This window comes from Camelus bactrianus, chromosome 30 (assembly GCF_048773025.1).
Source record: "Camelus bactrianus isolate YW-2024 breed Bactrian camel chromosome 30, ASM4877302v1, whole genome shotgun sequence".
Lineage (NCBI taxonomy): Eukaryota > Metazoa > Chordata > Mammalia > Artiodactyla > Camelidae > Camelus > Camelus bactrianus.
The window spans coordinates 13,529,872-13,555,742 of NC_133568.1; the positions used below are offsets into that span (position 1 = coordinate 13,529,872).

The 25,871-nt window shown below is 38.1% G+C and overlaps 1 protein-coding gene across 3 annotated transcripts in view; it reads left to right on the forward strand.

The window, feature by feature from the left end:
• Window positions 1-25,871, forward strand: part of DCC (DCC netrin 1 receptor) — a 985,342-nt gene that overhangs the window by 597,735 nt on the left and 361,736 nt on the right. For all 3 annotated transcript variants that reach the window (XM_010961349.3, XM_045521525.2, XM_074355181.1), the window contains exons 6-7: window positions 5,053-5,207; window positions 7,774-7,894. In XM_010961349.3, the coding sequence (XP_010959651.2) occupies window positions 5,053-5,207; window positions 7,774-7,894 (276 nt within the window). The remainder of the gene's footprint in view (window positions 1-5,052; window positions 5,208-7,773; window positions 7,895-25,871) is intronic.

Sequence of the window (25,871 nt, forward strand, 5' to 3'; positions counted from 1 at the left end):
TTAAGCCGTTCTCTGAAATGGGCTAGAAGTATGTGAATGGAATGATTTGATAAACTTGAAAATTCATGGTACTTCATTTTTATTAGTCATTAAGAAATTGCTGGCCACCAAACAGCTTAAAGTAGTGAATTATTCCTTTCACAAGAGTGGAAGGGAGGGGGAACTATGCTAATATTCAAAAGGAATTAAAAGAAAAAGTGCGTGTTTCAGGCCTCATCTTTAAGAATCCTAGTCTGGTTAGTAAATAATGATGTATATGAAAGTTATCTAACAACATTAAGTGGTATAAAACTTGAGCCCAGGGAGAGGGCACTGAAAGAAGCAGGAAAATCCATTGTCAGCTTCATGAAGGACAAAACTTCATGGAGAAAGAATGGTTGTTTCTTCTTAGAGAATAAATAGAAATTATATCCTCTAAGGAATGTAGTGCTGGGCAGGGATTCATGATCAGAAAAAAAAAAAAAAAAAAAAAAGGCTGAAGAAACGTGTCCACAACCATTGATAAGTCATATTCACTTGTTAGTCCCAGCCTTAGTTTGTGTTAGAATCTAGTACTCCAGAGCTGTGAAAGGTGTCACGTGGTTATATCCTAGATTCTAAATTCTAAGAAGCAATCCTAACATGGGGTAAATAGATCCTTATCTGCTCATCACAGAAAAAGACAAAGAGATCAAATAAAAAGAGAAAAATTGGGTAAACCTCATTGTTCCACTCTTGCTCAGATAGCATAATGATCAAGAAACATGTTAAGCAATGTATTGAATTTATGTTAGCATGATAAAGCATCTTGTGCAAAGAAGTTAACACTAATTTGCAAAGTGCTGTAAAAATCAGTTAAAATACACACCACAGGGTTTCTAAAAGGGGAGGAAATTTTACAAGAAAAGAAAAAAATATTTTTTTGGAGGGGAGAAGTAGATTCATGAAGGATAGGTAGATGAAACAAAAAACACTGAAGGATGAGGAAACATTGAACAAATGTTTGGGATCAGAAAAGGCTGGGTGTGATTGTTAAATTTAGTCATAGGGTATACGTGAAGGATGTGTGGATGGTAAGTTCAGGAAAGTAGGTAGCAGTTTGGTGATGCAGTATTTAAAAGCAAGGTTGAAAAGTTTAAAAAAAAAAAAAAAAGAAAAGTTTTCACCTAATTTCTAATCCAATCCAGGTCTATATATTCAGACCTTTTCAAGAACTTTCCCCAAGTCCTATAAGGACTTTATTTTGGCTCAAACAGAGAAGAGCTTCAAGAATATTTCTTAAAGGTATCTAAAATAACACATACATAGATTTTTCTCCAACAGGTCATGTGGCATCATTTTTTGCTCTTTATTTTTTCTGATCAATTACTGACATTTTATTTTCCAGGGTGATAAAATTATTTTGTTAAGTACATGTTTTCCATAACATCATCCAAACTCTTCCTCCTCATCTTGTACCACTGTTGCCGCAGGAAAGGATGAACATGTGCATTTTATTGCTTGAGTTCTTATTAACAGCAGTAGCAAATCTTTGTTGAGCACGTGCTGTGAATGAGGCAGTGTATTAACCTCTGAGATGTGAAGAGAAATCATGAGCCCTTGTCCTCACCACACAATCTGCTGATGGCTGGTGACACTGTCCAAGAAAGGCAGAATATTTTCAGAAAGCATGAGATTTAGACCCATTTTTCATGTGTAATATTGCTGCTTGATGCTTCTTCTTCCCATTTAAGTGAAAGAGACAATGTTTGTCATCCTTGTATGTCATCTGGTATAATGTGAAAATTGGGGAACCTGATAAAGAAATGAAAGTACCTAGACAGCCAGGGAAGACAAGATATCCAGTGTAATGCTGAGAGCCTGAGAGAGATGAGAAAGTTACAGGTGATAGATCATGACCATGTAGGCATTTGGAGGTAGAAAAATACCAAGAATGCCTCGGTGATTTTTACCATTTTACAGTTACAACTATGTACTTAAACAAATAATTATTCCCTTAATCAGAAATTATTATTACAGTTGACCCTTGAAGAACACAGGTTTGAACTTACGGGTCCACTAGACATGAATTTCCTTCATTGAATACATGCTACAGTACTACATGCTCCTAGGATGTAGAACTGTGGATCCAGCTGTAAAGCTACACATGAGGATTTTCAACTGCACGGAGGCTTGGTGTCCCTAATCCCCCTGCTGTTCAGGGGTCACCTGGGTCTCTTACTAATCAATGAAACAGAAGGTTTGCCGGATTCACTGTGTGATCAGCTTCAGTTGATTTAATTCCACAGAAAGATAATAAACAGGAAGATGATTCCTCCTCTTCAAGTTGAGGAAACATTCAGAATGAACCTACACGAAACTATCAGAAAACGGACGTCACTTAAATTCAGTAGTTTGTTCTTAAGAAATTTCACTGCATGAGGCACACTATTTTAGACATTGAGAATATGGAAAGGTAAGTCAAAATGGAGACTTGGGGAATTAAAAAAAAAAGAGGCTGTTGCATACACACACACAGACCCAGCCATGTATTTACATATTAATATGTGTGTTTACGTATATGCAGTATGATATTTTGGAGTTGATGCACTCTGATGTTTTTCTATGTATTGTTTTTCTTTAACGTACAGTGATGCACTGTCATTTACAAACATTAATGGTTATTCTTATCCTCAATTCTTATCTCCAAGTTATAAAGGGGGATGCTAACGGAAACACTTGTAGTAAGTGGACAGACTGGAACTTAAACCAAAGCAATCTGGCTTCACTTTGCTTTTCTTCAGTGTAGCTTTGGTGTCCTTTTCTCTTCCTGTTTTCTTTTTCTGTACTCTTAATTCTTCCTATTCCTTTTCTACTTTTCTCCTCTGATATATACATATATATATGTGTGTGTGTGTGTATAGGTTTACACACATGTACGTGTGTATGTGTATATATAGGTGTATGTTTATGTACATGTCTATATTTATAGACATATATATTTAAAGTTTAGTTTCAACTCCCACAAGTTAATTTCAAGATCCACCGATGGAAGTCACTCAAAATTTGAAAACTCTAATGTGGGCACGGGTGATTCCAGGAATTCTGATGAACATGAACACTGAGGCTGAGCAGACTTGGGCAGTTTTCAGGCTGCAGGAAAGAAGAACTTAAAAGGAGAAAAGGAATAGATAACATGGTGTTACTTTTTTTTAACAGCTCTAATCGCTTAACTCTATTATGTCTAAGCCTTCAGGAATATTTTTGAGTTACTCTTCCATCGGAATTTTCCAGGGGCAAAACGATTACAAAATAGTTCAGCATGTAAGGAGGGGGAGTCAGCCTGTCTGGCCGTAGAACCTACCAGCTGTATGATTGGAAAAATTATTTAAACACCTTATGCCTTAGTCTCTTCGTTTGTGAAATGGGAATGATGGAACCTGCTTCAAAGAGTTGTGGTGTGAATAATACATATAAAGTGCTGAGGGTAACAGATTGTACAGTCAGCTCTTGATAAATATTGGCTGTTGGCTGTTAAATAAATTCTTGATCAAAATCTGTGATAAAATTTAGAACAGAATCCAAAAGAGACAATTAATATATCTGATTAGAGACATTCAGGAAATATTTCTGATGTCTTTTGGTTCATTCTCAGTGAACTCGGTCAAAGAATAAATCTCACAGTAATATTATCAACTCTAAATAATTATTTTTAACCCTATATACAGTGGGGACACATTCCCTGTAGAAGAGCTCTCAGACACATTTTTTTTCATGTCTTTAGTCTGTGACTATTAATACCTCCCAGCTGAGTAATCTAAACCAACTTACACTTGTGAAAAATTTAAAAAATTGAAAGTTGTTTAGCACTAGAGATCCAAATATTTAGTTAAAAAACAAGGAAAATAAGACAGGGAGCAAAATAGAGAGAAAGAGAGTTCATTTTCAAGATCATTCAGTGGAAAAACTAGGACTTGAGTCCTGGGTGCTTTCCACTGGCTCTCCTATTTTTCTAGAAGGCAGTGACCATCAAAGATGGCAAATTCACTTTGACTTCAGGGGTAAGTTTTGCTGATAGTAGTTGGAAAGAGCAAAGTGTGGTGGTTACTGAAAGAAGCAAAAATCAGCACTCCTTACGCATTGAGCATAACACCAAAACGACAAAAAATGCAATCTTTAAAAATGTCCACTAAACATGCATATTTATTTCCAATCTGAAAGGAGACTAGGGCTGCTACTTCATTGTGTATTTAACCTGGATCTCAGACAGTATAAATATTCAAATCTGACATCATTTTAAGATTCTCAGTGTAAGGAGATAAACATCACTTTTCAGAATATTCCTCTCCTAGGCAGGGTTTTGAGGGACCAAGCTTGAGAAATTTGCTAGCAAAGGTGTGTTATATTTGTGCTTTCCTTTCAATTGCAAATTTCCATCATAGAGTAACTAGTATTATGGTAATTAAGACATTAAATTAAATTAGTGTATCACGTACCCTGCTGAGAAAATAGTAATACAGTGTAGTAATGCACTAGATAGGTAATTGCTGGGACAACAGAAATATGTCCACAGTAAAAATGATAGTCATTTTTAGTGTCCTGTCGCCACAGCCAGTTTCAACAGGAATGAGTCCATCACCTTAACTAAATCCTAATGAAACTCCTGAATTACAGGGACACTTGGCTTTCTTGTTTTCTCCTCTGGGTTGTCTCAGTCATAGTAGTGTCCCTTCATTTGCTTTATCAGCACAGTTTGCATAATTTTACGCACTTTCCACCATCCTTTATGTAGGTCAACTGGATACAAATACTTAGGTATTCAGAATGTTTATTATATGCCAATATTTTTTCCATTTTTTAAAAACTTCTTTGTGGCAAAACACTATTAACGGCAACTGTTTAATTGCATGGGAGGTTGGGGGGGGTGTATTGTGTCCTCTGGTAGTTCCTGTAAGTAAACTAAAGTCTAAGTGTTTATGGGAATTATTTGAATTACAAATAGTTTCAATATTTGTTTTTAACTCAGAGAAGACTTGACTTGAGCATTGCAAGTTCACATCCCCGCCCACTCACTTTTGTTTTCTGTCGTTACAGTTCCGCCATGGTTTTTAAATCATCCCTCCAACCTCTATGCCTATGAAAGCATGGATATTGAGTTTGAATGTGCAGTCTCTGGGAAGCCTGTGCCCACTGTGAATTGGATGAAGAATGGAGATGTGGTCATTCCTAGTGATTATTTTCAGATAGTGGTAATTATCTTTTTTCATATGAGCTTTACAATCCCATTCATTGTCTCCTATGTTTTCCGTGCTGTTCTTTCCCTGGAACAAAGTTCCTCTTGGGAATTTTTATGATGTGTGAAGAAAATTGTTCTAATAAAGCAAATGATTTTTTAGACTTAGAATTTTTGAGCCAAAAAAGAGTAATCAATCAGCCATTGTCCAGCCTTCTTGGGTTACAGACAAGGTTTTAAACAAGGGAAAAAATAGAGGATGTAAGACCATTACTTTCTGAGTATTCTCCTTGGTGGTTCTTGGGAGGACAGAGTTTAGAACCTAGTTAAAGACTGTCTAAGCCAGGAATCTCTTACCACTTTGACTTTTGCCCATTACAGTGAAGTTACAGCGAGATGTGCCACTTACGATTATGGTAGTCTTACTTTGATAGTACAGATGGCTGCTCTTTGCTCCTTCACTGCTCTTCCGGATAGGACTAGCTGATCCTCCGTGAGCCTAGAGAAGAGCAGTGGTGATGGTGGCATTGACAGTGGTGGTGGCAGTGGTGGAGAAGCCATGGAGACCCAGAGTTCACATTGCTTTGTAATTTAGAACACTGGAAAGAATTGAAGCTGAGAACAATAGTTCTTGTGCTTTCTATAAGGTTTAGCGGACTCTCTGCCCTTGTCCTTGAGGGGGGAATGACAGGAATAAGGGTGTTATATCCACTGAGTTGTTGTCCTGGGACATAGTGAGTGATCAAGACATATCATTATTATTGTTGGTTTTGCTGTTACCAGGAAAATGCTTGGCTCATTTGAAGAAGCTTTATGAAAACTCTCCTTTTGGGGTAACTCAGCATCAGAGGTTCTGAATTGAAGTGTATGAATACATGAGACATAGGAAAAACACTTTTTTAAATATTGAAGAACTTTGCAGCTCAAGAAAGAGGCTTTCAGTCCATTTCTCTTATGTTTGAGATGCAGACAAGACCCCAAGAAGACTGGTCTTCCAAGTCAGGTCTCCCGGCAAAATGGGATTTCGAGTGTAAATGCCCTCTGAATTCAGGCACAAGCTCGCTCCATGGTTTTCCCCTGCCTGTGCTGGTGGATTCCTCTTCCGTGACCAGTTGACTTTCAGAAACTTTCCTAATCTCTTTGTCCATGCACTTTGTCATACTATAAAGGTTCTTAGGGAAGAAATCCATAAAGAATATCTTTATCACATTTATCACCACTTACCATTTTTCACTTTTAGTTGCATTTGTTTAATTGGTTGAGAACAGTATAATAAGAAAGGGAAAACATTTAACTTTTGAATGCCACGTCAATCCATTAGTTCCTTGAAGTGCGGTGCTATTTCCCCATCACTGAATTAAAAATGACCTGCCATGGGGCAACTTGAAATGTGTTGTATACACCTTAAATATATGCTCCTTGCACATACAGGAAATTGTTGAGTGCCCTTAAGGATGCATGATAAAAAGCAACATTTATTTTTCCTACAGTTTGAATAATCTTTCTCCCAGCATGACTCATTATAGCCAACCTATTTAAATGTTTCTTTTCTTAAAGTGAAAAGAAAATGTATGCTATGAGCCCTCTTCACATTAAATTGTGCTTAAAAATACTTCCCCCAAAGCTCCAGATCTCTGAGAGCCATTGTCTGTCACACGTGTAACATTTAGCAGCAACAGTAACTTATATGAGAACTGTTAATTAGAAGTTAGTCAGCTTTATCTGAGAACTTTACATCAGCTGAGAATTGACTACAAGACACTAAAAACAATTAAGAATTCCCCACGAGGTAATATTTATCTCTTAATGACTTCAGGGGAAGTGATTTAACACATCTCACTTACTGAACTAATTCTTACACTATCGAAGATAAACTGAGTTAGTATAATTAAATGCTATTTCAAATCATTTTATCACCCATCCTTGAAAAAGATGGCGGCCTAATTTATATAAAACCTGAGTTAACGTTGCTGTGTTTAATTTATGGGTTACTGAAGGTGAGACATTTCGGCCATATAACTAGAGCGACATAGGTGTAAAATATCCATCATATTTTCCTCCAAATCCCTGAAAGGGCACACACTTTTAAAAGGATTTTCAGACTTTTTTTCTCGGCAAACACTTCCAGAAAATATCCAGCGTGGATTTCTTGTCCTTTAGAAGCTGCAAAGAGCAGTATTTTTGTTTCCTTTTCCCCACTCCCCCTCCAGCAGCTGTCAAACCTATTTACTTCAATAGAGGGAAAAGAATGAGATTTCTTTTATACTTACTTCTATTTCTTCCATACCTAATAAAAGAGTTTTCTGTTTACTGCTCATTTAGATATGGAAGGTGATGTTTATTTTTGAGAGTGTATTTTTTTCATTGCAGAACTAGGTTATTCTATTGCTGTAGGAGGACTCAGCAGTCTAGGGTATCTGTGACATTCCCCAGGTGACGTGGGACATCCCTGTGAGACTGAGGACCCTCTTGGCCTCCTGGTTTCTTCTGTGAAGTTTTTTTTTAAAATAAATTTGGGTTCATTTTGTCATTTTGCATTTTTTGCTCTTTCAAATATTTCACCTGCTTTTTCTCCTCCCTAGGGAGGAAGCAACTTACGCATCCTTGGGGTGGTGAAGTCGGATGAAGGCTTTTATCAGTGTGTGGCTGAAAATGAAGCTGGAAATGCCCAGACCAGTGCACAGCTCATTGTCCCTAAGCCTGGTAAGATGCGGCCAACTTTGCTCTGGTTGCTGTAGTTACAGTTATGCGTGGATTGTTCGTAAAATCTATCTTGTTTTCCCTCTTCTCAAAGTCAATTTGAAGTTATTGAGTTAATCCAGATGTACATTTGTGTACTGACGGTGTATTTGTGCTAGTAAATTGTATCTATATCTATTTACACTTATAAATATAGATATATATCTCCATCCAGTGAGACCCAGTCATCATGAACAGTAGGTACCTATGGGTGTCAAGACAACAACCAGTAAATTACTACCTTCCCCCTTCTGTTGTGGCCTGCCTTTCTTCTCAGTGTTTCATATGAATATAGAATATATATATATGGAACATACATATTCTAGAGTCATATGAATATAAAATATATATATTTATATATGGGATGTATATTCTATATATAGAACATATATAGATGTGTATATATATAAAGTAGATAAGCATATGTTTGTATACACACATACATACTTATTTGTGATTTTAAATCAATGGAATTTGGCAGAAAATTAGCAGAATAATCACTTGAAAGTAAAAAGTTTCTCTTTTTTAAACATTTTGATAAATTGTCCTTTTTTCTATAATTGATAAAGTCTTAATTTTATTTTATTATATAGTCTTTTAGAAGTTTAATATGGTGGTATATTCAAAACTAGCATAAGTCTATTAGATATATTATGTAATATCCCCATAACAGTATAATTCCTACCAGAAAATAAACAAAGCAAACCAAGAGAAAAAACTGGTCAGCTGCTTTGAAACATCGTGGCACTAAAGAAGTTCAAAACCATCCATTCTTTTTTTTTTTTCCTTTAAAGTAGGGACTGAACAATTGTTTATACAGATCAAAAGTATTCATATTCAAAGTATTAAGTATTCATACTTCTTATGAAAAGTTTTTAATACCATCTGTTGATAATGTTCATTTTAACTTTTTTTTTTTAGCCACATTCTTTCCTCTTTATGTGACTTAATCTTGTCTTAATCTTTCCCTGCAGTAAATTTACTAGAAAGTAGCTATTTCTGTATAACTACAGAAGTATGTGAGACATAGTCTTTCTTTGGCTTTTATTACTGAAAATGTGCCCATTGAGGTCTTACCTTTTGTGCACTCCTAACCAATTATCGGAAGACTCTCAGACTCTCACAATAATGCTCACAATGATGACTTTCTCTGTTTTTTTCTTGATTAAAACAAAACAAAAAAAGCAACTACAGAACAGCCATCCCAGATGGGTAAAGCAGTGAAAGGAACTGTCTAGGAATGTAAAGGGACAATTAACTCTTGTTCAAGATCGATTTCTCTGATGGACTACTTATTTCCCTTCACTTAACGTGCTCTAAGGGTTAGGGTAGCTTCATTTCTGTGACTAAGTACACGGTCTTCTGCTGACACAGTAATGGATAAGTAGGAGAAAAAGAACCTCTAAAACCACGGTCTCTCACGCGAGCCATGGTCTGAAAGCCACACGTTAATCTCATTAGCAGTGACAACATGGCGACATTTACGTGAATACTGGCTGGCACACAAGTCCCAGAACAAGAGGACTCCAGTTAGCATTGATTTTCAGCTAAGGCCATAAAGCTGACGAAGATGCAAGATAAGTAATCCCATTTCTAAAGAGAGGTGTGAGATACATTCTCCTAGGACTTGTTGGTGCTGACCACACAGGCCTGGTGACCATTGCCTGTAGCTGCCATTAGGAGTGGAGGATGCTTTGAAGTGCTGAAATTCATAGGATTAGAGATTATCATGGTGTGTTCTTTCCTCCCCAAGTCAAGCTGTGGAGGCACCAAGAAAACCCCTTGAACAGAGTCTATGTGTGTGTGTGTGTGTGTGTGTTTGTGTGTGTTTGTGTGTGTGTGTATTTTACTGGGAAGTGCTTGCAAAGATAGAAACTGGGCGACTTATTCTGACTTAAGGGTATCTGGAGCTGCCCGCAACCTGGGAGGAGAAAGGGAAAGGCAACTGTGGGGAGAAGCTCTCTGTCCACCTTTGGGGAGAGCAAGGGTATGAGTTGCACGTGCAGAAAGCAGGGCTGACGTCATCTTGGAAGGACCCTGCCCACAAGGTCCTAGCCGCTGAGGCTGCAGCCACCAAAAGACAGAAGAGGGGCACTGCCTGGTATGAAGCTGAGCTGGGAGCTGGTGCAGAAGGCCAGCCAGACCATGCCGTGCCTGCTTCAGGAAGGCATCCAAGCTGGGGAGTCCTAGGATGGAGGGGCCTCTGAAAGACCCACAGAGCTGCCCCACAAAAAAAGGCATGAGAATGCTTCCCATGACTCCGGACTCTTAAGAGCACAAGTTGAGAAAAATAGTCCTTGTCTCTTTACTCCAAATTCATCCTCTCCTCCTACCAAAAAGCCTGAAGCAGAGGGGTAAAAATAGACCCAAAAGACTACAAAATAAGTGACAGACTGTCTGGCTGTCCTGTCCCAATTTTTGGGCTTATGCTTCCTCTGGGAGGAGGGAATAAACTTAAAGTTGAACATTAAGTCTTGATTTAGATCTCACTGGTGTGAGTGTGTGTGTGTGTCTCTGTCTGTCTGTCTGTCTGCACTGTTGTTTTTAATACCTGAAGATAAGACTTTTACAATACGTTAACTTGCCCTTAAGACCTGAGTAGTGGCCCAAGTTACTATCTGGGTTAGGAAATAGATCCAACACAGTGTTTGAAAGTGGATAACAGGAGAAAATAAAACTGTTTCCTCTTAATATTCCAGCAGTCCAGCTCATTCAATCAACCGATTATAGACTTTCAACTTCACTTACACCAGGAAGCTCTGATCACAACAGGTAGCGACAGGATCTTGCATTCTGCTCAGGCCCGGTTCATTTGGGTCACTCTGACCATGAAAGAGCAAGGCTCCCCCTTGGCAGGAACGCCATTTACCTCCTGGCTGGGGCAAGCCTGGGGGAAGTTTGGTCATTCTTCTCCCATCAGGATTGGTAAGATGTTGTCATTAGATTGTACCCTCTTGGTCAGTGTTTATTGTATCTGGCATTGGATCAGAATGAAAGTAAAAGAAAATGAAGACAAAAATCGGAAAGCGTGGCAGAGCACCGCTGTGACTGCCTTACAGTCCCCTCCTTGTCATGATGGATTACTTTTTCCTGGCTGTTTAATCAGGTCTTCAAATAATGCCTCTCCAGTTCCTCAGAGATGCAGTATAGGCCACGTGCACAGATGGCAGAGAGGCCGGCTGTAAATATAAACCCGGCAATGAGGCTGATCGTGGCCGGAAGAATAGAGCCCTCTCTGTTTAAGGTGCAACAAGAAACGGTCACTGTATATTTGCAGGCACGTCGTGGGCCCGCGCTGCCCAGCTGTCCAGCTTCGGCCTGTCCTCTCGCTTGTGGCTGAAAGTTTCTCTCGGCAACCATAACAATCTGCTTCTCGCTGAAGTGCACACAACAGTCTGTTTGAGCCGCTGCCCGTTGTTGGTGGAAGGTTACATCAGCCTAGTGAGGTCACGGCATCGTCTTTTCTATATAGTGAGCTATTCCCTCTTTAGCAATTAGTGCCTTAGGAAATAAGCATAATCTGCTAAATTAACGTGAGTTAATGACTTGTTTTCCTCTCCAGAAAATAAGTTTTGGAAAAATATTGAAACATGTGCACTGTAACGTGTGAAATGTAGGCATGATCTCCTCTAGATAAAGATTAAGGAGACCAATGGCATTTAAAAAAAAACACTCGACTAGAGGAAGTGCTATCAGTAATGATATAAATTTAACACTAACACCATACACACGGTTCCAGACTGCTGCCTGTCTCGCTCTCTGTATCTAATGCACATACGTGCACACACACACATACAGTGCACACACAGATGGTAGCCTGCACACATAAGACTTTGCACATGCATCAAAAATACATCATCATATTTTATATAAGTAGTGGTGAAGGTAAAAATACTTTAGCTGATTTATATCATTGTTGTCTGTCTTTATTTTATTAAGTTATCTTTTATTTATTTATTTTTGGTGAGGGGGCATTGGTTAAGAAGTCCCCTCTCCAAACGAAGGGGATTAACCGTAGCACCAAGTCTGCAATTCAGTGAATAGCCCAGCCAACAAGTGTCCAGAATTAAAGTGTGAGCTATCACAAGAAGGAGACACTTCAGTAGCCGGATCTGCAGACAGGAAAGCAATACCTTAGCGTCTGGTTGGCCTGGTGGATGCTGATGAATTAGTTACCCTTGAGTCACCATCCGGGAAGCTGGAGTGTGGGCAGGTGGTTATTAAGAAGACTATGAACAGTAGCCAGGAAGAAAAGGAAGCACATTTTCTGGTGCCGTGTTGGGGTGGGTCGTGGGGGAGCATAGAGAGGAAGGCAGGAAGGGAGGATAAGATGGAGAGAAGATGTCAGTTGTCTCTGGGTTAGTCTTCCTGGCTCTAGCTGCTAGGCAGCAATGGTTAGTTTCCTAGTAATGATCTGCAGCAAAAGTCATTGACAATACCTAACTGTTGGGCAGAGAAGATGTGCGCCAGGGACCTGGGAATGCGGTTGTAGTCTGGAATATGTTTAATTTAATGGCAGAAATGGGTGAAGATGGAATAGATTTGCCATGGGAAGAAATAATGTATTCTTCATAGTCCACTGTTCACAAAAAGTTATATGTTCATAAATGAGTAAGTGTGATGATAAATATTTACTAAAGGTATATTTGCTTAGGCAAGGTACCAAATCATGCCTTCCGTAGAAGGAAAAAGTTTGGGGCATGTGTTTCATGTCAGTATTGACTATTTTCTAATGCTGGTTTTGTTTTTTTTTTTCCTCCAACACTGGTTACAAACAAGAGTTTCCCACTGTAAGAGGGGAAATACATTGGTTAAACATTCAGAAAAATGCTTATTTTATGATTATTATTAATTCCCTGTCCTCCCCTGGAAAAGGTTACTGATTACAAATGATGTAAAATTTTAAACATTATATTAAGGCAGTAGATTATACTTTAGCAAAAGTTTTAATTCTGGTCATGAATATTAAGGCATAAAATCAGAAGTCCTTTGGATCTGTTTTTGTGACTTGTTCCCTATCAATATGACAAGAATACCTTGAAATCCAAATGGACAAGAGAAATATTTGGATGCATACTCATGTAATTGAATATTAAGTGCAACTAATCAAAGTGTCTCTTACTAAATGTGGACTCATATAATAACTAGAGTGGGATTGTGTGAAGCAGTGAAAAACTGTACAATTAGTCTTAACACTTCAAGATCTGTTAGAATTTAATTTGTCAGTATAACGGTGCATAAGCAGCTATGTAAGAGAGAATGTAACTAACGCTAAAGTGATGTACTTTTTAATCTAGTATTAGTCACTGATGGTCAATTAAGTTGAATTTTTGTCTCAATATGAGAAGAGTTACTGTGATTTAAATGCTCAGTGGAATTTCATGTGGAACCAAATTGTTCCTTGAGTTTTATAAATTTAGAAGAGCTAATTCCATCTGCTAGACTAATATATTGGTGGACCCAAACTGGAAAATAAACCTTAGACAGTTTCCCTTACACAAACTGAGATGCTCATTAACTACAAACATTCTCTTTAGAATTCCATCATTCAGTCTAAATGAATGAAAGTGCAACTTGTTATTTTTTGAAACTTCTTTCCAATGATGATTAGAGTGATTATAGCTCATAAGCTTTCCAAAAACATTCTCCCTTATAAGCCTTAGTAATTAACTGTACCTGTTAGGATACAGAACCAATTGTTTTCAAGGACGTTACTAATGTCAGTATATCTAGCTATGAATTATTTTAATCTACTGAAAAATTATTTTGCTTCCTAAGGTAAAGATAAAAATAAGAGGAAGGTAGTTCTCTGCTCTTTTATTTTCTACCTCAAAGTCTGTCTCCCCTTAGAGAAGTGTTCACGCTCAAACTAACACTTTCCCCTGAGGGGTTCAGTGATAACCCAAGTTTGCAATAAATCACTCACTTGATCTTCTGCTGTGTAATATTCACCTAGTAAATGAGATGAGGATATTTTTCTTCTCTACATCCTCCTCTAGTTTATAGAGATTTAACATATATTGAAATATAGAATATATTTATGAACAGAATCTTAGGTAATACTGCCTAACCTTTCCAAGTCTCCATTTGCTCAACTTTAAAATGCAGTAGATAATTGTCTCAAAGATTTAGTGCAATTCATGTATGTAAAAGGGATTTGTAGGCTATAAATTGCTATGCAAATATTAGCTGTTATAAAATCTTCCATTGGTTTGTTTAGTCTCAAAGAAAATTGCAGGCATTTACTTGGACTGATACAATGAGAGCTACCTTCTAGGGTATTTTCCCATCCTCCAGGAAAAGGATTAAGAAACAAATGTCTCAGGGACAGTGGCCATTCTCAGGGACAGTTTAGGCTTCTGGCCCAGTGGACAAGGTTAAGAGATAAGGTCTGTTTGAAATGCCTGCCAGTGAAAAGGTTTGCGACAGGGTTTACAGTATCAGTTTAATGACTTGCGGGTTCCAATTTTACGTTGGCAGAGGTGTCTCAGCAAATAAAGGCTTGTCATTCACCTTGTCCTTTGTTCAGCATGTGCTTCAAGTAGGAAGCTAGCTCAGTGCTAATCAAGGGGATAGGGCTATGTGGCTGACTTTGAAATTAGAAATGAATTCTGCATTCATATGAGGTATCCTGAGATCAGTGGTAACTAGAAATCCATACAATATGAAAGACTTGATAGATTCATAAATATTGATCACATCAGACTTGGGTGGTAAACATGCCAAAGATTGTTATTTTATAGTATTTTTCAAAACTCTGTAGTGGGGAAGTAGAAAAGAAGAATCTTGATTTTTTACAGTAAACCCAAAGAATCTTGCACTTGTTGTGTTTTTTGCCTTTTACCTATAAATCATCATTTGATAATAGGTGTGTGTGTAGACATACACTACACACACACAGATATATAGATTCCTCCTGATATAATATTGCTAGAGAATTTAAGATATCAATGTAATAATAATACATATAATTTAATAGCTAAAATTATGCAGGTGTAAGTTTTAACTGGTTATCGATGTGGTAATAACCAACATTGATAGAACTACAATGAAATGGTACTCATATACAGTTTGAAGGAGTGAATTACAGTGTCATCACAACAAAGGGCTCAGGTGATTCCATAGGAAGTTTTGAAGCTGGGATAGTGACTCAGGCTACCCTGCCCCTAGAGATGGATATGATCTTGAATGAGGTGGTTCTCTTTAGCTGCAGGCAGTTCCTGGAGATGGATTCAGTAGGGAGCCATCAGCCACCATCACTTCCTCCAGTTGGAGGACTGAGCACCACAGTCCTGAAAGGGAAATCCAGATGGTACAGCACTGGATCACCTACAGTCTTCCCCTAGTGCCACCGAAATCTATTTGCTTCAGGTTATGAATTCTAGAAATAACTATTGCAAGATACAGATTGGTTGTATTTTCTGGGGAAAAAAAAAAAAGTTAATGGGATGAACTACAACCCCCACCAGTGCAACTGCAGCTGGTCTCGAGGCTGCAGCTGGTACTCATCATTTTCCTTCCCCTTGCCCTCGGTCCTCTCACCCTCAGCTAGCATCTCTGCTGGTCCGTGTGTCTCATCAGGTGAGATGACTCAAACTCCTATCCCTTCGCAGGTCATAGAAATCATAGTACTGTCTTTGCCATCAAAATTGGGGGAGAGAGTACCAAGACACACTCCATTAGATCACCTGGGTGCTAACCAGAGTTGTCCTTGTTTCTCACTTTGCCCTGATGATCTGGGTAATGATTTTTGCCTTGCCTGCTAGTAGTTTGGCACAAGAAGCCTGGAATGACCAGGGTGCAGTGATAGCTTAAAGGTTAATGGTGAAAGTGTTCCTCCTCTGAGAACTAGAACTTCTAAGTCCACAGAGTTGTGGGGATGGGAGACACAGACTCCCAAGCTGAGTCACCCGGGGATGGCGGGGGAGGGGCGTAAGCAGGACCGCAGCTACTTCAGTCTCTTGTATCCGTTTACTCTAACTTTGGGGACATGACATCATATGCTGGTCATTAATTTTGAGTATATATTGCACCCTAGAGGATGGCTCCCCGTTTTTTTAGGATATAATCTCCAGTCTGTCTTCATTGCTACTCCTGAAGTCTGTACTTAGCCTGTATCAAGTTAGTGGCTTCTCAGCAACTAATATGTGACAGGATCAGTAGATCCCCTTAATTTCTACAATAATCTAGTTGAGAATATGTTACCGTTCTCATTTTACATGTTAGAAGATTGTGCCCCCAAAGAGAACAGACACCAAGCAACATAAAATAGCTACAAACTGGTGAAGCTGGATTTGAAAAACTGTTGAATCTTCATCAGTGGGTACCACCCTGAGTTCTGGCTTTACAATCACACGTTGATTCCTCTCAAGAGTCCTATGGAGAAGATAGAATTATTTTCCCCTTACTTTGCCCGTGAGGAAACTGCAGCTCAGGGAAGGGAGCTAGTTTCTCAAGGCCACGCGGCCAGCTAGCTGTCTCACTTCTGCACTTACTTTCCAGCCCTCTCTGCCGTGATGTGACTGTCCACCCACATTCTACCCATTGCGTGGGGCTCGGTCACGTCAGTGGGTGATGTTTCAGATTTATGTGAATCTGGTCAGGCTCAGTGATTTGATAAAGGGGGAAAACTTGGAATTAATTAGAATTCCTAATATGCTGCCACTCGGATGATTTCTATCCAGATTCCCATCATATAAGAAGTCATGACTGAGTGTGGGCCAGTTATAATATGTCTTAATAGTCTTAAAGGTGCACATCATCTAATCCCTGCTCTCCTGGGATCCATGCTTTAACCAAAAATAAATTTGACACAACTAGTCTTAATTATCAAATACAACTAAGACAGAATAACTTGTAATGATTTAATTGTTGAACATTTATTAAACACCCAGAAAATGTATGAAGACTCATATAACAAATGCAGATTAGAGAGAGTAGGTGTCATTTAAAGAAAGTTAGATTCTTTATGTTTATACTCCTTGAATTGCAATAGAGTGAGTGCTTGGGGTATTTTTGTTGTTGTTATTCTAACACTACTTTTAGTGCCACTGTCACACAGAATGACATGGCTTCCTTTGTTTTGAAAGTTCTTTCACTTACACTGTTTTATTTTGTTCCCAACTTTAAGTAAGAAGCTCCAGGTTAAAAAAAAAAAATAGGTTAAAAGAATTTTTTTTTCCAGATAAAAATCTAGTCATAGGTCTTTAGCCTATAATGCAGTTCCATAAAAAGTAATAGTTAATAAGCCTAAATGATTAATGTGTGCTTTGCATAGCTGTCTTTGTTGTTTTGTATGGCAAACATCCACCAAGAATCTGTAGATGACCTTCACTTTCTCTGACAATATTGACAAAATACAGTTCTTTATGTAGTTGGTATCTGAGATTGGTATGTAGAACAGAAGAAAATTCAGTTGGAAGAAAAAAGTAACCCATCCACACCACAAAACACGTATCCTCACAGAGCCAGAAAAGTCAGAGAGAGAAGCTAGTTTCCCATATTTTCTATTTTTCAGTCCCAGTTCCTATTTAAAAAGAGATCTACCTGATAATCAGACAAAATATTCTTTAGTTCTGCAAGATGTTGACTCAGTGTATGTATGTGAAAATGTACAAAAGCAGATTAGACTTTTGAATAGAGAAGAATGATTTTCTCTAAATGATTTTCTCCTAACAATATGGTACTTATTTGGAAGAAGAAAGAAATAAAACCACCATGTACCATATTTTATATCCTTCTCTTGCCTTGTCTTCTCGATCTCATAAATAGAAAGATGCATCAGATAACAGAATTGGTGGCCCAGACTTAAGCCTCTGGATTTCGTGAATTCCATATCTAATTTCTGACATACAGACCACCCACTTTCTTTTCACATGTGAGCCTCACTTCCTATTATTTACTATGAGCCTTTGAGCCCCATTCTGATCAGATATTTTAGGTCTTTAACACGCTTGCCTAGAAAGGATAATGTAACCCTTGGGGAAATTCAACCAAATGAAGTGGTAAATACCTTTGGCTTTTTTTTTTTTTTCATCACGAACAATAACAACAATAACAAAACCTCATACCAAGTAGGTAGTTTCTTGCACATAAAGTGTTATCTTTGAATAAGTTATTCCTATTTTCTGAATGCGGCTGCTGAGTGGTTGTTCAAGCTTCGAGTCTAATAGGGAACTTTGGAGTGGAACAAGTCATGACCATGAGTCCCGGGAGTGCGGACACACAGGATGCGGGGGGTGGAGCAGTGGGGGGCTTAGGCAGCTTTTGTACAGAATCAGAGCTGCCCACCCGAGGATGTGACGTCAAACTAGGATGGACTTGGAGGTGGGAATATGATTTTGCTAAGCTGTCCAGAAGGGCAAAGAAATGGCTGGTAGAAGAAATGTTACACCCAACGCCTAGAGAAATAACACAGAAGGAGAGGTATAGATTCACAGAAGTGTGTGTGGTTCAGTAAAACGAGGGGGCTGGGTCCCAGTGTATCTTGTAGAATAGACAAAGAAAATTGGACTTTTTTCCTAGGCTGTGTGGGATATTGAGGGTTAGGATGTAAAAGAGAGGAATTCTCCTATTGGTGTTTTTAAAAGGCAAATCTGGAAGAAGCATGGATGACAGCTAGCTTAGCAATGGCAGGAGGCAACACTGAGAATAGCAAACTAGTTGGGAAGTTACATGAGCCATTGGCTAAGCAAGAGAGAGAAAAGCCATCTACCGCAGCAGTACAAGAAGAGTGGGCAGATATATTAGAAGGTCTTCAAAACATGGAGGTTACTATTAATATGTATGGATGCATTAGTGATCTGGGATGAGTCCTAGATTCTTGATATAAGTGTGTAGATGGTAACGCCATTACTTACAAAGGATGGAAGACCAGGGAGTGTGATTTCAGTGCATTTAGACAGAAAGAACCTGGATTGTGAGTTCATTGAGGGTGCCTGTCTTTGCATTTCAAGTATCTGGTAAAAGATCTAACAAGGGCAGACTCTCAGTAACTCCTTAGAAGGCCTAAGAAGCAAGTGATTTGTTTTACCGATTAACTGACAATGCCAAGTAGAAACTATGATACAATAAAAAATTAGGCAAAGCTGGTAAATATTTAAAAAGATCTCAAAGCATGTCGTTGAAAGATGTATAATTGAAATAGGCAAAATTAATAATCTGGCTGGAAAGGAATATTCTGCGTGTATTTGATTGGAGCAGAAGGAAAGATAAATGCAAAATATTTTGTAAAATCCCTGGAGAGAAATAGTTATGGTCTGAGCTGAGTGGCAACTCTGCTCATAGATAGAAGATAAATTCAAAGAATAATATGAAAGACAGAATGGTTAGCAGTTTGCATTTGAATTGAAAAGGAGCTTTAGATGCTGACTGAGAATCCTGTAAGTTATTGGCATTACTGATGGTAATGAGCAGCTTAAGGGAGAGTATGACAGGGCCTTATTATGCATCCTGAGTTCCTTGATAGGCTGTAAGTGAATCATTCTCCTACTGATGAGATGGTTCCTCCTTGCTGGACATATTTTACCCAGCTCTCAGGAAGGGACCATTGTACTGCCATCTTGGAATGAGTTAAAGAGTTATGCATTAATGCAAGATAACCACTGAGAACACACTGTCACTGCCAGGACCAGAATATATTGATTTGATTAGCCCTTAACTATCAGAAGGGTAAAAATGATCTCTTCTTTTTCTTCCCTCTCCTCTTTGTGTCTCTCCTTCTGTCTGTGGCAGACACAGATTAGAACGGAGAGATAAATTAGAAGTGGAAGGACTAACTTTGGCTCTTCTCCACCTGGAAATAAAATCCATTTAATTTACCCTGACTCTGCTTGTTATAGTGTTAAATACAGACTAAATAGTTTAATATGGATTTATGTAATGAGCTCACAAATTGATTTTGCAGAGTGTGCTTGCTTTAGGAAATACACATCTGCTTACTGTGAGAGGAGGAGCACAGGGGGTGTGGACGCCTTTGGAGATGATGAATGGGTTTTCTTAAAAAATGATAAGAATTCTAATCTATGATCGTTTTATCATCCCAGTATTTAAAAAGCCCAGAGTCCTAAACAAAGCAAAACAAAACCATCATTTAGAAGCTCCAGCTATCCCCTAAGGGAAGCAGTCTCTCTAGGGTAGCAGTGCTGGTACCTTATCTCTGAGTGACAGGATTAAACAAAGAAGACTTTTCACTCTGCCTGGGAAACCTCCACTTTCTCTCTTCCCTTGTTCAAGAAAGTCATATCCACCTGATCTAAACATTAATTATTTAGCCTGAACTGTCTACAGCTAATTTGTAAAATAAAATTCCCTGCAAGTGTGAAGAGGAATCCAGAGAGGTGCCTCCCTTAGTCCGGCCCCCACCCTCCCTATCTCCAGTGGCCAAATTTGCTGTAATTGTAATTGGTGATGGGATGGTGATGGCAGTGTCAAGCCAATCATGCTAGGAATGGCTACTAAGATTTGTAATTATAATGTCCTTTAGTCCAATTTAAATTCAGCAGGATCTTCACATCAGGATTCTTTCTCTTGAAACATGGAAATTTGGGTGTGGGGGTTGGGAATGGTGAAGAGAAGGGTTTTTTGGTTTTTTTTTTTTACCTTGCTTGAAATCTTCACTTTTTCACAGTCTATCCTATTTCTCTAAGGCACCAGAGGCAGGGGAGGCCAGCTATCAAGAATGGTAATTTACAATCTAAGAGTGCTTAATCGAAAATCTGTCCTTGTCAAAGGAGAACATGTTGGTCTCCATGCAGCAGTAATGGAAATTTTATTTCAGCATAAGATTCAAGGAGGGTTTTCAACTGTATTCTTTCAACTACCCCGTCCTTATCAATTTATGCAATGTATAAGTCTTGTGGGTCTTCAACCTCGTTCTGCTTTTAAAATAGAAAGCACTGAATGTAGCAGAGTGTAATCCACATCTGAAAATATAAACTAACCTCATAAACTCATTGCAGCTGTAACAACAATGATTACATAGTTATGTCAAGATCTAGCTTGATTATTAATCATTTCTCCTGGTAATTAAAATTTAACTCACCAAAGAGAGAACTTCCCTAACAAACTTGTCTCTCTTTCACTCTGTTTTATATTCTAAAATTACTTCCCTTAATTTTCACTTTCATATACAGTAGAGCTTTGCCTACCATGACTGTTAAAAAAAAAATCATAGTTGAGGAATATATTATTTTAGGATAAAAATTGGATCTGATAGCCAAGAATTTAAATATGTATATGAAGTCTTTTAACTGTTTTTGATTGCTAACAAATGGCTTATCAGCATGCTACATATAGGCAATATCAGTGACGTTTTGTATTTGTAATAATGAATATTTTTTCCTTTCCTAAAAAAAGAAATACTTTTTTAAAAAATGTTCGAAGTATAGTCAGTTTATAATGTATCAACTTCCAATGTACAGCATAATGTTTCAGTCATACATATACATCTATATATTTTCATATTCTCTTTCATTATAGGTAACTGAGATACTGAGTATAGTTCCCTATACTATACAGTAGAAACTTACTATATATCTATTTTATATATAGTAATTAGTATCTGCAAATCTTGAACTCTCAGTTTATACCTTCCCACCCCCTTTACCCCTGGTGACATTAGAGTGTTTTCTATGTCTGTGAATCTATTTCTGTGCTGTAACTAAGTTCATTTGTGTCTTTTTTTTTTTCTTTTTAAGATTTTACATCTGAGTGATATCATATGGTATTTTTCTTTCTCTTTCTGGCTTACTTCACTTACAGTGACAGTTTCCAGGTCTGTCCCTATTGTTGCAAATGACATTATTTCTTTTTATAGCTGAGTAGTAGTATTGTATAAATATGCCACAACTTCTTTATCCAGTCATCTGTTGATGGACATTTAGGTTGGCTATTGGCTATTGTAAATAGTGCTGTTGTGAACACTGGGGTGCAGTTATCTTTTTGAATTAAGGTTCCCTCCGGGTATATGCTCAGGAGTAGGACTGCTGGATTATATGGTAAGTCTGTTTTTAGTCTTTTGCGGAATCCCCATGTTTTCCACAGTGGCCGCACCGAACTACATTCCCACCAGTGGTGTAGGACACTTTTCTCTGCAGCCTCTCCAGCATTTATCATTTGTGCTTTCGATCAAAGTGACTTCTTAAGCTTCAAAATTCAGAAAAGGTATTAGTGTTTATCTTAACAACTAGAATACATTTATAAAGGTTATAAAGGATTATTTATCATCTGAATACCTAGTGGGTTTATTTAAACAATAATATATCCAGGAAGCTGTATTTTTCCAGGCGATACAGGTAACTTAAATTCCAAGTAAGTTTTGGAACCAATGCCTTAAGCAAGTGAACTACTTTAGTATTGTACTCTCTCCTCTCAATTTCTTACTCCCCTACTTAGAGACACAGATTCATAGTAAATTATTAGAGGGATTAGTGATTAGTCCATGATCAAAAAATGGATGTTATAAACCAGATGTACCATCAGGCACTTATTACATCATTAAATAATGTTTTTAATAACCTACAAACTTGATATAATATAGTGGTGTTTTCTTTTTACTTTATTGTAATAATCCATTTTAGGAATAATAATATCCTAGGTAGATATTTTGACAGAGAAAGGAAGAAACTGAATCTGTAATTGCTCTATGAGTGTGTGAAACTCAAGATCTAACTTGTGTTAAATCCTTTTTATGTGGTATTAACTGATATCATTTGGATGGAGTATATTTTAGATGTTTGTTTTACTTGTCTTTGTGAGCTTACTTGTCTATCTCTCTTTGAGGTAAGGGGGCTTTATTTTTATTTCATAAATCCTTGCCTGTCCCGTACCCATCACAGAATCTGACATACTATAGATCCTGGAAAACTTGTTGAGAAAATGCATTACTACTCAGTTGTGTCTAAATACACACACAGTCTAGGCATTTTTAATGCTGGCAACTGAATCACGTGAGTAGGTTCAGAGATGCTATCTCTGATATGAACAGCTCCATTACTATTAAATATGCATATTTAACATTACTGGATTACTATATTATTTATTACTATATATTAGTTTTACTATTATAAACAGTAAAATTAAAATAAAGTATTCTTACATCAATATTGATGAGACAACATTTTGAAGAACCTATTACAATTGCATCTCACATCACTCCAAATAAACCCTTGTTGTGTAGCCTTTGCCAGCAAATATCAAAAGATCATCAGCCCTGGCAAACAGTCATAGGAGGAGAAGACTCAGGACCTTCTCAAGTCAGGACACATGAGCTCATGACACATTTTGAGCTGTGACCTCAGAGAAGGAAGCTTTGGGCATGTTAACGGGCTAGATCAGCCAAATCCCATCTGTCTGGTTTATTAGGTTACCCTCAGGGTTTAGCTTCTGACCTTCTATAATTATTGACACCTATTTAATTTATCTTTGCATCCATAGCCAAGCCTAGTACAGCTGTTGTGGCACACGTGAATAGATCACTGTTGCCAGCACAGGCTGATCGGCGTTCATGCTTGAGTGTCTTTTATTTTCTCCTTGGCTGCTGGGAGTAGTGTGAGCAGCGCAGAAAGAGCTTCATCTGTTAGCATGACAGACTGGTATTCAGTGGTAAACGCCTGACCCTCCTCAGCTCCCTCATCCATTCCCATCGTCCTCTCGCCAGATGAAAGGGTCTGCTTAACTCCTGCTTCCTGCCTGTCTCCTTGGCAACAGTAACTGAATCAGTCTGAGAGACTAATAGGAGAATACCTTGGTAGTGGGATTGAGTGCTAGAATAAAAAAAATTAAAATTAAAAAGCATCACCCATAGAATTATCAGTGAGGAATGCCTAAAATTGAGGTTAAAAAAGTACTCAGCAGTGACATTATGCTTTCCTTATTAACTCATTTCACTTTGTAGTAATACTCAGAGATTTTTCCAAAGGGTATTCTGAAAACAAAGTATTTAAGCTTTTAGTATCCATTTGAATTATATGATGAAAACTGGTTGGTTTTGTAACAAGACTTGTATTGTTTTAGATGTTGAGGGAGTGCGTGGAAGAGGATGTGTACAGACACTGTCTTGACTGGCAGGAAGATCTGTGTAATGAAATATGTACTGTCTGTTCTCCTTTATCTTCTGAAGGTGATCTGGCTTTTTAAGGTATTAGACCTGGACAATCAGAGACCTGCAAGTTTCATTTTCCTTTAGGATTCTGTCCCTTTTAGCCCCAGTTCTTACAATCTGAAAGATTCATCTGCATTCTTGCTTTGCATTATTTTTTGACAACGTATCACAGGGTTGTCAAAAGCCTCAGGATCCCTGTGGAATTCTTAAATGTGCAGGGAAATTCGTAGCATCAGCTGAAAAACTTAACTCATTGATTGTTCAGTGAAACTTTGATGGGATTTTACAAAAGAATTTCAGATGACTACTCTACATCTCAATAAGAAAGCATGCGGCTAAAAGAGCCAGGAGAAAGGTATTCAGCAGAGAGATGGTGGGATAGTTGGGTAAATATCTCTTCTGGACATCTCCAGTGGTTCTGTCCTCCTTCATTGCTTTTGCCTTGAGCACAAAGAAATTTTAAATGATTTCTAAAAATCTGATTTTTCTATTCTAATCTTATTTTTCTATTCATATTCAATATTGGCTGAGGCTACTTAACATGGGTGAACTTAACTGTTTAATAAATAATACGGGATACTAATAATGTAATAACATTAATTTAGATAATCTACTCTAAAACTTGGTATTGAATGAAAGCTTAACATTCCTTATACGATGATTATGTATTGCTCTTACTACAAATTCTGAGAGTGAAGTTAGCTTCTATTAGAAGAATCGTAATTAGAGTTGGCAGGAGAATTTAATAAAGCTTATACGTCTGTTTTCCAATCAAAAGAAAATATAAAATGCTCTACTCATGTTTAACGGCCCTGATTAGAGTGGACATTTTGCTCTGCGGTCTTCCACAAAGGGTACGTATAAATAGACTCCAGTTGTCATTGCTGGTGCTCTTTTCAGGAAATCTGATTAACCACAAAATAAAGTCTGAAGGAAATGAGCACTCTCAGTGCCATGTCAAAATGCAGAGATAACTGCTCACCCATTTTCAGGAAGACATGGGATTGGGTAGTCTATCTCCCCATGGGTATCCTTTGTCCATCATAGAGGAAGCAGCTGCCTTTGCTGATAGAAATGGTGGCTGTTTTTGAGTTGTTCTAAGAAAATGGGGGGAAAAACACATTACTTTCCTGCTGTGGTGTAACACAAGCAAAGGAGGTTATGCCAACACAAATGCATCATTGTACAGTGCTGGAGACTGGAAGTTCAAAATCTGTCAACCTGGGCTAGAGTCAAGATGATGGCAGGGATGGTTCCCAGTGAAACCTCTGGTGGAGAATCAGTTTTATGGCCTTTCATCAACTTGCAGAGGCTGCCTGAATTCCCTGGTCCGTGGTCCCTTCCTTGCATCACTTCAAACTCTTCCTTCTGTTGTCTCCTCTCCTGCAGACTCTGAACCCCTGCCTCCTCTCATTAGGATCCTTGTGATTGCCTTGGGCTCACCTGGATAATCCAGACTCAACTTCCTGTTTCACTATTCATTCCCTAAAGTCTATTTTACAATGTAAATTCTCATATTTACACTATCCAGGGATTAGGCTGTGGATGCCTTTATTTGGGGGACAGGGAGCCTTCTTCAGCCTACCTCAGCCACAAACAACTTAGTCTTCTAAGATGTGGACAGTGTAGGCAGGCACTCAACAAATACTTCTCAAATGAATATGTGAGAATAAATACATAGAGATGTGCAAGACGTCACATTAGGAAAACGCGCAAGAGTTGTGGTTGTATCAAAAGAAGTGCAGCTTTCCAGTGAGTCATGCAGATGTAACCTCACAACTGCATGGTCAGATCCCTAGTTGGACGTAACGGGAGCTGGAAAGTAGTTTCAGTCTGTAG